A 16,657-nucleotide genomic window follows, 5' to 3' on the forward strand; every position below is an offset into this window, starting at 1 on the left:
AGAGTTCATCATGATTAAGAAAAATATCCCATTCTTAATAAAATAAACATGCCTCCAGGTTCCATATTTGAAACTCAAATGCCACATGTGTAATAAAACTAAACTCCATTTAAGGCAAGTAATATATGTCACTCCTAAAATTTCTCAGCATTAAATATCAGTAAGGGCTCCCAAACTTGCGTGAAGATAAACATTATAGGCACCATCAAAGAAAACAGAAGCTAATCTCACTGGAATTCCACTTTCCTGATCTGAGGAGAAATCCCACAGTACCTTCATACGGTATTGAAGGAGCTGACAGAATCCATTGCTAGCAGTCTAGGAAATCATTACAGGCTTTCATAGCTAGACATCAGGCAAGTGATAAACGGAAAGGCACTGATCAAGTTCTCCATGATAGCTGGGACCAAACAAATTGTGTTGCTTCTGGGGTGGGTAAGAGCCAGAGTTAAGAGTGATGGGAGGACTTGGAGGATGTGTATTTTGTCATTGAAAGGCAGGTCCATGGTCACTCTTAAAGGCAGCCACACTGTGACACTCAAGTCCATGCTAAGAGGTGACCACAGCCTGAGCTCAGGATTTCTTTTGCAGGGGAATTATATCAACACCAACAGGCGTATATAAATATCAGCCAAGGATGGCTTGGGGCTGCCCAGTTCCTTGGTAGCTACCCTGCTGAGCTGCTTCAAAGAATGCTCTGAGTCTGAGCAATAGTTGGAGTTATTGTAAGCAGCCAAAAAAAAAAAGGAAAAAAAGAAAAAGCAGGTGCTTGGATCTCAGTGTGCTCTCAAGCCCACTTTTTACCACAGGGTACACATAGCCTGTGCTACCAAAGATGTTTTACTGAGAAAATGTGTTGCATTATTTGGTACTTGTTTTTCAAAATGCAGCCCTTCAAAAAATCCAGGGGAGAGAAAAAAAAGTAGCAAGGACCAAGCAATGAACCATCAATGTCAGTGGCTACTGCTACTTGTATCTTCTATTGAAAGAGTATTTTGTGTTCATATATCCTTAATATGCAAGTAGATTAGATTAGAAAACAACAGTCAAAGGGTCCAATCAGTGACTTGGGCAATAACAGTCCACTGAAAATTACTGGAGCTGCTGACTTGAGTAAAGGCTGTAAATCTAATTGCAAAAAATTTGTATTTCAGATAGAGAAAAAGAAGACTAAATGTAGGAAAACCACTGAAAATGAACAAAACTACACTGAATGCAAGAACAGTTGATAGAAACTGGCCTTAACTCAGCTGACCCAAATTAAACTCAATTATTGTGGAATTAATCCTTCTGGCATGAAAACCACAGCCTGTCATCAGGAACTGAAAACATTCCATAAGTCAAGAAACATTAAAGCCTAGTTGAGGATTATGCATGAATAGTGAGCAGATTATGATAGGAAATAGTTCTTAGCCTGATGAGCAGCAAACTCAGCTTCCCAGATAAAGGAAATTGCATGTAATGCTCCCATACAGCCTAGAAGAAAATGCTGCAAGAGTCTGCTAGATGAAAAAGATGCAAAATTCAAAATCTGTGGGATGAAGTCTTCCCACGCAAAGCCAACAACTGTTACGGATATCTCTGTGTACACACAGCTGAAGCCAACACCTTTTCTTTACTAAGTGGATTGCAGTTTGCCTTATTTATTCATTTATTTACTATCAGTAACAGAATGCAATTTTCCACCCTCTCTTTTAAGTTCTTGCTATCAGCATACCTTTTTTCAGGCTTTTTGCTTGACACTGTAGGTTATACTGTTGGTGAGGAGCTGAACAAGAGGTGAAGTTATTTAAAAAGACAGGAGACAAAGAAATGCATGCAATTTGTTGAAACTTATTGCATATGATGGAATGCTGTCTTTCTCCAACTTAATGTGGGGTGCACAACTCCTCTGTATGTCCCAGTGGGGAAGTAACAGGGAGATGGCACATTAATATTGAAACTTCTGTGACATGTCCACGTTCATAGTGAAAGTTCTCCACCTCTGTGATTTACCCTCATTCATTCTAGGTCAGGAAAGCTCTTGTGTATGTGCTTAAACTCTGCTGAAGTCGATGGGATTTCAGTATGAGCTTAAAGGTAAGAATCTATTGAGAGCTTTCCTGATTAGGGATCTGTGCTTATTGCACTTGGTTCAATCAACCCATGAGGTTTTGGTTTCTGAGATTTTCTGCACAAGAACTGAAAGGATGTATTCTGTGCATTAAGATCAGTTCATGCCAGTATTTCAAGTGTATGGAAACGTTTGGAGAATGGTACAGAACAATTAATCCTGAAGAGACATCATTGTGTACTGCACATATGCACACAGGGATGTCTGCACTCAGAAAACTTTTGCTCAATACTGTAAGAAATGTTCACCTTAGTTTGGTTCATTGCCGTGGTTGACTATTTCTGTAGCACAGTGTCCAGAATAACTGAATTATCCATGAAAGGTATACTGTCCATGTGAATGGCACACAGTCATTACGACAAGTGAGCACTGCTCCGCACCCAGTGAAGTCCTTGTTGAGTGTACTGAACTAAATGCTCCATACTGCTGTGCAAGGTGATAGGTCCCATCAATGCATCCAAGTCATTAAAAAAATCTACAGGGGAAGAAAAAATATTCAGCATCAGAGAAGCGAAGCTCTACTTGCTACGTGTTGCCCTTCAATAGAGGTTATTATTTTGCAAACTGAGTCAAGCTGAACATTTTATGGGAATGGAAGTTTCGTGCTGGCAAGATTACTTTTAAAGCCCCGTGGTTCATGATCCTACTGGCTGATGCACAATTTTCTTATTAAAGAGCAAAACAGTGACTTCTTCAGCTTTGTTGGTCATTAACTTCCATTGAGTCTTGATAAAGCAAACAGATGGCATGCAAGATTTATTTTGAGATTAAGGACAACTAAATCAAAAGGTCTACACATCTATACATATGCTATATGCTATATGTATAGATATGACAGGGAAATAGAGACTGTACAGCATGTCAACTCAGCCTAAAAAGTAATTTAGCTAACCAGCCACTAAGGACTAAATTCAATTGCCTACTTAAAGGCATATAGTGAGCATCTGAGATGCCCTTGGGAAGCTGATACTTACAGTGTGGACTGGCAGATCTAACACAGGATGTACAGGAAACTTCTGGGGTGGCACTGTAAGCAAGGATACCTCAAAGGGCATTTGGCAGCTCTGTTTAGGCAATTGAATTGTATGCCTGTCCCTGCTTCAGGGTGAACTGAACAGCTCTCTGAGCTCTACTGTTTATACTGAGCAAAGCTCCATCAGCTGCAATGCAGATTAACCCTTCCAGTCCTATATACACATACACACTTAGGTGTCCTTATTTGGATTTGAATCCTGCCCATGCCCCTCCATAAAATTCATAAATTATCCTGAAAACAATGCTTTATCATTAAGACAGATGCTGAGTCACTTGTTCATGGAAACCAGTTCAGCTGAGAGAAGTTTGCTTTGAAGAGGGATCAAGGCTTCCTGTTCCCATTTGTCTGCCAGGATGGGGAGGGGGCTAGGGGCTGTTCATTCCTTCTGCAGAAAGGACTTGTGCTCCTGCTTTTTGATGTCTGGCTAAATGCATTCCATCCAGCTCCACCACTTGGGTGGGGCAAGAAGCTGCCTTGCCTCCCACAAACCCTTCTCTCTAGAATGACAGAGACAGTGGATGCTATCCACAGCTATGTCTGTAACCTGTCTGTTTCAGAAAGAGTTAGCTATCAAAATTGCCTTTTGGGGATGTTTCGGAACGACTAGGGGCAAACAAGTTAAAAACACCTCTGCAGTCCCACTGTGCAGACAGGGTTCCTGTCAAAATAATTACTTCCATGTTAAAAATGATGTGTCAGTCTTAAAATAGTCAGTTGCCTTGATTCACTCACCTCTGTTTTCCTTGGCCAGGTTGTCAGCCATTTCCCAGTAGTCATAGCTGTGCAGGATGCTGTTGGTGATGCTGACATGGTTGGCAGCCATCTGATGAATACGCTGTGGGATGCTGATGATAGGAGATGGGGAAGGGGCCCCTGTGCTCCCCTGGGATCCTACAGAGCTGACTGGAGAAGGGCTAGGGGACATGGGTGATGGAGTTCCTGTGCTCCTGAAAACAGATGTTAATACAGTTACTTAAAAGGTTTTGGAATTAAAAATGTAAGAGCATCAAAACATACTGCAGGTAAGAAAATACAATTTCTGACTGCCAAGCTGATCTAAGTTTCTGTGTGACTTACTTTCCACTGGCACCCCAAGGAGATGGGTTCTGGGCAGCTTTTGATGAATTCTGTAAAGGAAAAAACAATATATAATGCACATTATATAAGACTATGAAATGAGGACCATCAAATAGCACAGGTAAAGAAATGCAGATCTAAAAGTGTGCAGATAGACATGTTCATCTCGTGATGCAATAAACGCAGTCAGCGTAGTTTGTTGTTGCAATGAAGCAGCGCTGCAGCGCAGCGCAGAGTCTATTAAATAAACACCCTGGGATGGGGACTGGTTAGGAAACCATCTTAGCTGAAACTTTTCACAGAAATCCTGGGAGTTCAGAAGAAGATGTTGCCAGGACTCTTTGTGAGGTTTAACGCAGGCTTGTTTGTGACTGAGAAAAACAGGATTTGCACATACACTCTCTGGCCCTGAAAGACAAGTAGCATTCCCCTGGGACCTGTGAGACTGTGCAGGTCTGCTCAGCCTGGCTGACTACAAGGATGTGAATCTGAGGGTCCCTCAGTCCAAGTGAGTGTTTTAACCACCAAACTCAAGAATCTCTCTCATGATTGATCCTCTTGGAGCTGTTTCCCTTGGTCAGAATATGATGGCATTCACAGGGTCAGAGAGACTGCCCTTAGAAACTCGTGGTTTTTCTAGCTGAAGGTTTCCCCAGAAGCCCTCAGAAGGGGATATTCAACCATCCAGCATGATCTTTCATACACCTGCAGTCATGAAGACTCTCACTGGTATACTGTGCTTTGGGTAAAAAATTTCATTGCTTGAGGAGAGACCACCTTGCATGAGCACTGCATTTACTGAGCAGGAGAAATTCAAGTGTCTGCAATAATGGAAACTGAATAGTTAAAATCACTTAGTAGTAGTTAAATCTGCAAGAGCTGGCAGGAATTTACTGACAGGTTCCTGCTCATTTGAAAACAATGGAAAAACTTCTCCACTCTCCCAAATGTGGTCCCTGATTTAATCCTGGGCCTGTAAGAAAGAAGTACATCAAAAACTCAGAAGTCTAAGAATCAAAACTTTTCCAGTCCATCCCAACCTCTGCCACATACTCAACAGTGGCCAGTCTCTTATTCCTCAAAGGAAGGTGACCTCCTCACACGCTCCCCTGAAACCATACCTGCAGATAATTGTGTGTTGGAGAACAACTTTCCTTTCTTGACAACGGCAGGAGACCAAGTGAAGTCTCGAAGCCTGACATCTCTTTATGGATATTGTTTAAATGCAAAGCTGCAGGTGCTGCAAGCTGCAGGAGTTGCAAGTGTTACAAGGGTACAAAAACTCTTGGTTTCCCATGGCTTAGGAAGGAAACATGATAAACAAGGGGCTTCAAAGCTTCCCAGATTTCAAGGCCGGGAGTAATTCCTCAAGACACTCAGCCTGCAATTGCCATTTCCCACCAGTCATGGAGCTTCCAGCACAAGCTAAATTACTTGTAAAATTTGTGTTATTTTATTCTTTGGGAAAAGGATAGTTAGCCCTATAAAAATCCTAAGAAACTATTCCTCTTCCTTGTTCTCCTGTGTCCTGTTCTAATGTGTAGCAGGCCTCACAGTTAGAAAAACAGATTCTGTTTCAGAGTTTCAGGGTTGGAGTTTCTTAACATGAGTGCTTACTTTGGGATTTCGTTGGTCCAGTGACTGCCAAACTGCATGTCTCCAGGTATTGCCAGCTCTGTTTCCATTTAGACAATGATCACATCCTCTCTTAAACTGTTCTGCAGTAAGCTGGACACATCTCCTGAGCCCCTCTTAAAAAAAATTTCTTTTCTCAGTTTTCATGCATCCTCTGAACTGCCTTTTGTGTTCCCACATCTTTCATGTCCATACCAACACTGGCTATATTTTAGAGGAGATCAAATCAGTGCTGTGTGTGCTCTGGCATTCTTCCTGCATTTTGACACTTGGCCTTCCACACCCCAGGTAGGCGGTATGAAAAATAAGCTTTGGAGTGTCCCACAGGGTGTTCTTCCATTCTTCCTTCATTGGAATATTTTCTTTTTTTGGGAGGGGGGCAGGAAGGGATATTCACTGTCCTAAATATAAGCAACCTGGGAATCCTTGGTATTTGCTCCTTTTACAGAATGATGTCTTTATTAACATTTATTTTCTGATCTGTCTTGGAACTACTGGCCTTCATCTTTCTACTCTAATGGAAACTGAGTACATGTTATTTACTTACAGAGTTGGAGGCAGGAAAATATTGAAGTGGTATCAAGGATACTTCTGCTGTAACTAGCCTCTGCCATACTGTACAAGCTCCCCGACTTTTTTTCTTATGTTTATCACTCCAGCTTCTCCTCAGTTCTGCACCAGAAAGTTGTGGATAAGGATTCTAAAGAGTATAATGTTGTAAGGGACTACCTCTTATCCCATTCTGCTTACTGCTACCCATTCTCTTGGTTTCTTTATGCTCTCAAATATGCCTTGCCCCTGAATATCTGTGGCTTCTTTTTAATTCTCTTCTGCATTCATGTTTTTTTTTATAATGGAAACAGAATACTTAAAAGGAGATTTAAATAGTCTTTTTTTCCTTTCCTAAAAGAAAACTGTGTCTAATTTTCCCCACAAACGTGTGTGACAAGGTTTAAAATCCTTTTTTCATTGGCAATACATGTGGAAGTTCTTAATGCAGTCAGCGTTTTGCTCACTTGGTTTTGAAAGCTTTTAGATACCAAATATGAAACGAGTGGAGAATTGGCTTGTTTTCCACTGAAAATTATAGTAAATGGATTTTTTTAGCCCCCATTTTTACTTCCAAAGGTGAGGACACTTTTCTAATGTGAATCTATGCTATTATTATATCAGCTGGAGCTCTGCAAAAAAAGGAAAAAGGCTCATCTTGGCTACAGCAGAATGTAAGTCCATTTTACATTTGCTGTGAAACAGTTTCTGTCTGCTAGTAGGAGATATTTTATATGGTTGAGAGCCTGACCATCCTGTTCTTAATGTGAATATTCTCCGAACTGGTAAAGAAAAATAAAGTACTGTAATAGGCACATACTTCTCTCCCCTGAAATCAAGTCATCGTTAGAGAAAACAGTATGTGTTGAATTGTACATTGCTAAATTTTTAGAAGCAATTACAGTGACTTCAATTTCAGTTTGACAATAACAGATCTGTCAATTTTCTTCAGTGTCTTTATGTGTTCAGAATCTGGTCATGAGCATTCATGCTTGTATTTGAATTTTTTTATTAACAAAATGTCACAGGATGGATGTTTTTCATTTCAAGGTACCTCCCTCCGCAAAAAACTCCCAGCAGACGAGCCCTGTGTTCAAAGGCAAATGGCTGTTCAGGTCCCCCCAAAGCAGCCTGTCTTAAAGCTTTTATATGTTCATATTATTTTCTTTTAAATTAGAAAAATAAAGGCTAAATTTGTGTTTGTAGAACAATTTCTGAGTGAAATAACTAATAGGAGAGCTCCATCTGAAAGGTTTTGTTCTTGTTCCCTGTCAAATAAAATGTATTTTTGAGTAAGACTTCCTGTCATTCAAAATAACCAGAGCTGGGACCTGGCAGAGAGTGGGAAATGGAAACAGTAACAGGTGACTCAGAGCAGGAAGGGGAAACCAGAAGCGCCATATTGATTACATGGCAGGCAGTCTGGTTGCCTTCTGATGCTTTTGTACAAGTGAAGTCAGTGTGGGCTGCTTGCCAGTTCCTCGGGTAAGAACATGTCCCACTGCACTTCCTACCCGCTGATGCTGCTAAGTAGAAGCCCTGCAGCTAAGGACTAATCTAGATCAAACCCTGTAACTCCTGGAAGGGATTCTGAGAGCAAAATCTGCAAAACCTATTCACCAGATAACTGACCAAGAGTAAATCTGAAAATACCTATTTGTTAGTGCAATACATTTCTTGTCCTTCCTGCATGGACATGGTGTGTGTTTGCAGACAGGGGCCCTTATGAAGGCTCACCTCTAGAACTAACCAGGTATCACGTGTTGTTGTGGGAGTCTATATTAAAACTCACAGGCGACTTCACATGGGAATACCCAAGCCCAGCACAGTTTCTTTTTGAGTCCTATAATGACACACTTATCTAAACCCATGCCAGAATGAGCGCACCTTGAAATACTCAATAAGCGCTTTTGAATACTTGACCGCATGGTCTCGCTTCAGTCGGAACATCCTCCAGTACAGAAGGGCCAGGCAGCGGTAACTACAACAGAAAGGAGAGCAGAAGGTAAAACATGTCCTCACAGAAATCCCAATAAATTATCTTAAATTCTCAAACTGACACAGAGCAGAAGGCAGACAGCCCCTTGCTTACAGTTTTTATCTCATTGTTTGCAGTACTTCACACTTTCCCATCACCAAGGCTTAAATATCGCAGCCAGGACAGGTCACACTGACAAATGCCACAACTGAGGTGCTAAGCAAACCTTGCTTAGAAGGGTTTGCAGAATTAGATTCAAAGGCCTTGACTTTGGCTTGTACACTTGACCAAAGGCCTGTGCCATTCGAAGGTCATTATGAACCTGGAATCCAATGCATACATTTTGTTGGTATTATTTTTGGTAAATGCAAAGGCAGCCTTTTGGAGTGTCTTATCCTAGGACTTTGTTACAACAGCCCTGATCTGGAGTCATCCTGGGTGTACTTTGTGTATCTCCAGTGATCTCTTCCAGCAGCTGGAGATAGCTGGGAAATGGGGAAACCTCAGACCTTCCCTTATTTCAGTGACCAATCTCCTTTGTGGGAAACCAGAATGGAAACTGTATTGGAGTCTAGAGGCTATTCTGAGGGCACCTGCCTGATTTTTTTCCCCAGAGGAAGCCAGCAATAAGCTGAAATATTCAGTGTACTCCACTGGAACTGTCTGCCCTCATGCTCCTCATTAGTCTTCAAAGTGGTGCACACCTTTAATGCTATGTAATTAAATGAGAGTAATAGCTATTAACTACAATTATATATCATAATAACTGATAATCAGCATTCAGGACACACAAACTCTTCTATTCTCTTGGCTTTATGTGCACCAGTCCACCACCAGCTTTTTCCAACAAGCTTTTTGATTGGCAAATGTGGGATTGCCCCTCAGTAACTCAGCTTTCAATGCAAAAGTGATGTGTTTTGTTTTCCCTTTAGTACCAGAGGCCTTACTTTTAAAAGCAGGATTTAGTCTTGGAGCCAACCTGAAGCACCAGAATGCTAGTTGAGTTTGGAAGCACAGAGTGCTCCCCATCTCCCTGCTCCCAGGGGCTCTCCAAACCTTCTCGCAAACCCCTCGAATTGGCAAATTGTGCTTGAAAAGAAAAGATAATCCCAGCTAGGGTTTGTCCGCCCGCTTGCCTCCTGCTCTGCAAGTAGGTAGTGAATTTCCGCCTTTGGCCGCTGGAGGACAGTGTCTCCTCAGGAGAAGAGGAGCCGGGCGCGCCGGCTGCCTGGCAGCCTGCCCGGCGGGCTCGGGGAGCAGCCGGGGGGTGCGGCGGCCTCGCAGCCACCATAACTCCACTCTGTCACCTTCACAGGTACAGCACATATGCAAATGGTGTCCGCTCATCTGCTGGCTGGCAGACGGTGAGTTAAGATTTGCTATTTATCGCCCGGAGAAGGCACCGTCTGCTCTTCCTCATTCTGACCTTTCCGCTGAAAGAGATGCGGGGGCCCCGCAGATTGGGATTCGGTTCTGCACACACCTGAGCGCTCCGGCAGTTGAGCAGCCCTTCCTCACACGGCTTTATTGTGGTTTGTTTGGGTTTTTTTTTTAACCCTTCTTTAGTCATTCTCCCACCTCAAAGCAATTGCTTGAAAGCATTCTGTGCTCCTCCTGATGGCACAGCAAACCAGCGACAAAGAAAGGGCATTAAAAAAAGGATACATTGCATCCTGGATTTTCTTTTTTAAATACAGATGCTTAATTAAGGCTCCTTATTTATAGACACCAAAGAGGCATTTAATTTGGATTTTTAACAGATGGTTAATAGATGTTAAAAACACACATGCTGATTGTAAATGTCCACTTACTGAGAATCATTAACTATGTAATAGGTATTTTACGTATTAACTACACAGATATTATATTAAAATCTGATTTTAATAACTTTACTGTTTTGCTGTCAATCAGTAGTCATCCTATAGAACCTAAGGTGTGTGCATACACATATAAAAATCTCAATTCAAAAGATAAGCCAAGGCTTAATTATCATCCTCATTATATGTCCCTTCACATAATGTAAGTTATGATTATTGAGCCTAAAATGTCAACCACAAAAGAAATTATTGAGCTGCTGGTACAAACGTGTATCACTCATAAAAAACAACAACCATCAGACATTTGAAAATTAATTATGCTGAAGTACCATAGCTGACCTGTCAGAGTCAGTAAGTATGAAGTGCTTATTTCCAGTGACAAAATGCAGACCTGGTACAGAGATACAAGGGCTGAACCTTCTTAGAGCATTAAGTATTCTCCTAATTTCAACAGACAACATAATCCTATCTTGCTGTGTACAGCATCTGCTTTTCAGAAACTGTCTCATTGTAGAAAAGAAGCCTTTTGAGGCAATCTTGGATCTACTAACCATAATGCTGCCAGCTGTTTGTCTTCTGGTGTGGCGCTGGGGCCTGAGTGGGTTTTCAGTCTCACTGCATACCTTAAGCAAAAGGAAAAAAGCCATTGTGAGTTAACTGAGACAGCTTTATATTACTGATCAGAGAGCTAAACTGGCTGATGTCATTTGATCTGCCCCCTTTTATATATATTTTCCCAAGTTATCAGATGTACATGTGTTTTTTCTGGTTGTATTTCAGAGCTATTTTGCCATTAGCAGTGCCTTCCTGCACTCTTTAAACAGCACTAACTCCCTTGAACATCCATCAGTCCAGAGGGCAGCCTAGCTGATGAGGCGATACTGTCCTGCCAAAATAACCTCTGCTGCTGTGAAGACCCAGTTACACAGAGTTCATGCAGAAAGGTTTTCACAGCATTTGAAGGCTGACAATGTGCCTTGAAGCTGGTGCTGCCCTCACCCTGACAGTTCTGAGCGTGTCTACCCAGATTTGCTCCCCCAAGCAGAGCACAGCAGAGGGGGAACATGTGGCTCGGAGCTATTTTTGTTCATGACATTACATTCAAATTCTACCAATATTAAACATCCACTGCCGTTTCAAGAGTGTATGTGCTATGCAATCACAAATTAGTTTCTGGAAATCTCAGCTTCCAGCTGAACACCTGAACAATGAACAAGGTTAGGACAAGATGCAGCACTTCTGGGCTCGATTCCAGGAAATACCTGTTCCCTGTAGTTAGCTGCTGTTTTTCCCCCCTTATCTTTGCTTTCAAACTTTAATCCTGATACTTGTGCGAAGATTCTTTATGAACATTTTGTTTCAATGGGCATATCTAGCAAGGCACTTATTTTTCTGAGTTGTAGCAAGTGAAATCAACATCAATTCACACTACCACAGCGACACACATTATTGAAAGCTATGGATCTGCAAGCAAAATTAATTTCCAGAGTTAGGAACACATATTTACTATCATGAGAAAAGATGAAGCAGACAAAGAATGAGCTTTCTGTCTCTTGAAAAAAAGAAGGGAAGAGTTGCAGAGATGGGATGTACTATTCTCTAATAATAAAATAAAATACATTCCAGTTAGAAAGCTGGCCTCAATCCCCTGAAATGCATGGGAAGACAGCCCTAAGCGGAATAAAATGCCAATGAAATTGTTAACAGGCGAGAAAATCTTTTTATCAGCACTGAGTCCCTAAGAATGCAATTGTTTTAGAAGCTTTGATTCATTATGCATATGGTTAAAAATGAAAATATTTTATTTCCTATGTGTGGTTGACTGTCCTGAGGAATTATGCCATGGTCACTGATAGTGCAGCTTTCTCTGCTGGCATTGCTGGCCTGTACGTGGGGGACTGAATTTTAGACTCCTGTTTGAACTGCCAAGAAGGTGACTAAATACAGGGGCACCTTCAGTGTGAGCTGAACTGCTTTGGAGACTCCACTGCCTACAGTAGGAGCATACACACAGATGAAACTCGAGAGTCCATTTTTCTATCATGGCTCACACCTTTTTTGGGGTAACCTTTAAACCTTTAGTCTTAAACATACTGCATCAACATTTTGCAAATTATCCCTCCATCAGAATGTTTTGGTATTATATATTATCACTTTTGTTTTGAGTAGCATGGGACTTGGATCACCAAAATCTTGAAGTAATTTGGAACTGAAGTAATATGAAAAGCCTTTTTTTTCCATTCCACACAGTTTCTTGATTTAATTTCCATAGAAATCATAGATAATACATATGTATTACATATGACTGATTGGGCACTTGGGAGGACCTCACTTCTCCACTCTCACTGTACCTAGGGAATTGTGTGATAATGTAGATGAGCATGTTTGCACAGAGTAACCCCTGAGGTCATCTCCTCCCTTCCTACCTTATGAGTTCAACTGTTTCTGAATACATTGTGTAAGGGGATTTAGATTCCATTGGGCCTTGTTCCATTGCATTTCCACACTCAATAAACGATAGTGCCGCTTCTGCGTAATTCAGTGCCTTTCCAAACTTTTCCACCTAGAGGGAAAAAATAAGGGCATAGGGAAATTGTGTAAGCATCAAGATACGGTTACATTTGATGTGATTTCCTCAATATGAGTTGCAAACTTGATGCAAGTTTTCACACCTGTGTGAAAAGAAGGCTCAACTCTGTCTAGGACATTCCTCACAGGTCAAAATTTATCCAGTGCTGGAAATTCCACAAACTTATCAGGCCTTTTGTTCCAGCTTTCATTAAGAAGACTTCCACACATCTTTGCAAACGTAATTTTTCAACACTCAACAAAGAAAAGTAATGATTGTCTTGAACTAGGAAAATGAGAATTAAGTACTTTGACTACTAACTCTTATTCAGAGGTTCATCTCTGTTCTCGTCTTCTTTATCCCTATTTTCAGCACTGCTTGATCACACTCTCCTCATCAGGAATTTGCTTTCTATATCCTCCTCTTCCTGGGACAGCTTTACTCTCTCGGCTTCTTCTGCTACTGTTCTTCCTTGCCCCATTTATTCTCCTATTTTCAACCCTTTTTGACTTTGTGTGTATTTGTGTACTTACATGGATATACATGCATTCATGTCCTCCACGGTGGTGTATATGCACATAATGTTCATATGTGTACACTTAAATAGCACTTATCTTTCCGCAGAATTTCATTTTTTATGTGGATAGAGATGAATCAAACCAATATTTCTCTGTCCTGCCTTCTCTTTCCTTCAATCAGAACTCCTGTGGTACATAATACCCATTAATGGACTAGATGCATTTGATTGAAATCTGATGCACACAGTGAAAGGTTAATGGACCTTATTCTTTTTCAAGGGATAAAGATTTTAAATAGTAACTTTGGAATGGCACACTGGCTTCAATCTATTTTAGGCTCTTATATGACTCCCATTGTAATCATACCAGAGAATTTCACAAACTTGTTATTGTATTTCTCTCCTGGATGCTCTTGGGCAGGTACAAATGCTATCATCCCAGTTTCACAGACGGGGTACGAAGGAGCAGAGAGACTTACAGTAATTTTCAGGCTGCTCACTCTAAGTGCCTATGTTAGGTGTTGTAGTACCAGAGTAGGAGATTTTGAGCCCAGCAAGGTGATTCAAAGTGTCTGCAGGCACTTCAGCGATATGGCAGGATCCCTGCATGGTAAAGGAAGGAGTGGAAGCTCCTGCAAAGAGCAGCTCACAACGTGTTAGTAAGGTGCTGGTCCAATGTATAGGGAAGCTGAATGTGAAAGAGATTTCAATCATTTAGTACTGGTGGGAGGGTATTGAAACTGTACCTAAGTGACTTTCATGTGGGAAACTTGTGGCAGAGCAGAGAATAATGCTTGCACCTCCTGGGAATTTCTGGGAGTCTACCATAAAAATATTTCTCTTCAGGCTAAGAATTTCCTTTGCATATTAAGTAATCTTTTCCATTCTGTTTAAAGCAACACAGTCAAGTGCCTCGTTTGTACTTCTACACAGTATTTTCTGCTTTAAGACACACTTTAGAGTAATACAGAACTGAATAAACCGTGGAAATTTGTGCTAATAAACTCAGGTAGAATGTAAAACTCTGGGTTAAAGTCCTAAATTTAGGGCCTGCTTCTTGCTTGGCCTTTTTACATTTTTCACAGGTTACAAAAACTACCTTTCTTCTTTCCTGCTGCTCTGACAACAAAGTGTCTGACACAGAAAAGCACCACTGCAGCTACTCCAGCCTGCAAGATAGCCATACCAATGCAGTGTCACACCCCACATGTTGTGTCTGCCATCCCAGAGACTTAATGTTTTTAAGACTGTGATAGTTTATTAATGGGGCTGGACAAACCCAGCCTTGGAGAACACTAAGAAATGGCTAAGTGGAGCCCTCCTGGAGCAGTGAGTACTCTGTTGCACCTATTTGTTTGGAAAGACAAGCATCTCTTTAGTGCTCTATATAACCTCAAATTTCCCTTTCTCTTAATGGCTACATTTTCAGAAAGGTCTCACAGCCAGAGCCAAGAATTTATTTGTCACAACAGTCCTTTGTCTGCAAGGTGTTCCTCTAGGGTTACACAAATTTCTTGTGTGCTTCTGATTACATTATGAAACATTGGACGTGAAACCAGGCTTCTTTTGGCACCTAAGAGCCAAAGCTCTTTAAAAAAAGTACAGATTTGGAGAATTCTAGGATCTAGCTAGCTAGTTGAAATTAGAAGATGGGTATGTGGATCCCTTACACAGCCTCCATTACTATAGTTACTAATTAAAGCAAAGGAATAAATGGAAAGTTTTATTTATCCAGGCCTTTATCTCAGCAAGTCATTATTTGTCAAGTCATAGTTTATTGAGCTATGAACATTTGATTATATAAACATTTCGTAATGTAACAAGCCTAGCCATCCTTATAATAGATTTTATAATTACCCCAGCAATACTGCACTGATGAAGGAACTGCATTGCAAAAATAATTTGGATCAACATCACTGCAAAGAAAATTGTTCTCACCATTGCATCTGCTTTATGCTTCTTCCGCTTAGCTTCCTGCATAAAGTAATCTGCATTGTGTGGCCTACCAGGGGAAAATAAGAAGACATTTTATTATTTTCTGAAGTGCAGAATATTTTCAAGTTATTTTTTCCCTTATTTTAAACCTGACTTGCCAACATTTTTTTTTAATGAAGAAAATACACTTATCATGTGACTATGAATCCTCTGTTTCCAAACTGCTACCTGTGGAGACAATAGCATTTATGGCTGTTTTCATTCTTTAGAAGTCAGTGATTCAAAGCAAAAGAAAGCTAATAAAATGTATTTTTATGGGTTATATAAACTGCTTCCCAAATTAGTGCTGTTTTGATCTGCAAAATGGATGCAAGCATTGAGTGGAACAAGTTTTTCAGTCTTCTCTCCCTGGTGCTTGTTTACCTCTTTTTCAGCTCTTCTCTGTTCAATGTCACTTGCATTGGCTTTTCCCTCATCTCAAAAAAGTGTGTATTTATTCTCTCCACTTTGAAAACACACATTGAACCTGCTTGCTTCTACAACTGCCATCTCTCCTCCCTTCTCCCTTTTATCTGTAAGCATGCTGAGAGTGCTGTTTACTTTTGCTAACTGGAGTTCCTCTCTAACTTGGTGGAGGTGGGCTGCCTGTTGCATTTCCACTGCCACTGCTCATGACAATTTTTCCATTGATTTCTCCTCAAATGGATCTCAGAGACTCCATCCCTTCCTTACCTGCCTGATGTATTGGCTGCAGGGCACAAATTCAACTGCTTTCTCTGTGCTAAAATTCAAAAGTTTAAGATCCAGACTTAAACACCTCAATTCAAGATGCAAACACAAACTGATGTCTCCTTGGCAAGGCCACCATCTCAATGAGCTCCTCATGGCTCAAGCAAATTTCTTCATCTCTTCCTTCACCTTTCTCATTTACTTTGGAGAACAGCTACTTAGCATTTCATTTCAGGCTGTAACTTCAGGTACAACTGTCAGTTGTTGCCTTTCATAAAAGTCTTCATATTTCCTAATACTGCAGATTCTTGTAGTATCATATATGTGGGAGGTGGCTTTCTTTTTTCTCTAAGCTAAACCATGTCCTTATTCTTCTCAAAGTGGGTGTCAGTCTCTTCTCCCAAGTTACAAGTGATAAGACAAGAGGAAATGGTCTCAAAGTGTGCTGGGTGAAATTTAGATTGGACATCAGCAAAAATTTCTTCACTGAAAGGGCTGACAAGCACTGGAACAGTCTGCCCAGAGACCTGGTAGTTGAGCCACTGTTCTGCAAGTGTTTAAAAGATGTGTGGATGTGATGCTTAGGGACATGGTTTAGTGGTTGACTTGGCAGTGTTAGGCTAATGATTGGACTCAATGACCTTAGAGATCTTTTCCAACCTAAACAATTCTATGAATCTGTGATTCTCAGCTTATGCTGCA

At 40.9% G+C, this 16,657-nt stretch overlaps 1 protein-coding gene across 1 annotated transcript in view; it reads right to left on the reverse strand.

Moving 5' to 3' along the window:
- Positions 1 to 1,329: 1,329 nt before the first annotated feature.
- AFF3 (ALF transcription elongation factor 3) overlaps positions 1,330 to 16,657 on the reverse strand; it is a 371,256-nt gene continuing 355,928 nt past the window's right edge. Inside the window, exons 15-21 of the mRNA XM_054163057.1 lie at positions 15,230 to 15,293; positions 12,632 to 12,768; positions 10,757 to 10,828; positions 8,298 to 8,391; positions 4,227 to 4,276; positions 3,882 to 4,096; positions 1,330 to 2,588 (exon numbers count right to left, since the gene is read on the reverse strand). Of these exons, the coding sequence (XP_054019032.1) occupies positions 2,467 to 2,588; positions 3,882 to 4,096; positions 4,227 to 4,276; positions 8,298 to 8,391; positions 10,757 to 10,828; positions 12,632 to 12,768; positions 15,230 to 15,293 (754 nt within the window). The 3' untranslated portion in view covers positions 1,330 to 2,466. The remainder of the gene's footprint in view (positions 2,589 to 3,881; positions 4,097 to 4,226; positions 4,277 to 8,297; positions 8,392 to 10,756; positions 10,829 to 12,631; positions 12,769 to 15,229; positions 15,294 to 16,657) is intronic.

The sequence above is a fragment of the Dryobates pubescens genome, chromosome 7 (genome assembly GCF_014839835.1).
Source record: "Dryobates pubescens isolate bDryPub1 chromosome 7, bDryPub1.pri, whole genome shotgun sequence".
In the NCBI taxonomy this organism is placed as follows: Eukaryota; Metazoa; Chordata; class Aves; order Piciformes; family Picidae; genus Dryobates; species Dryobates pubescens.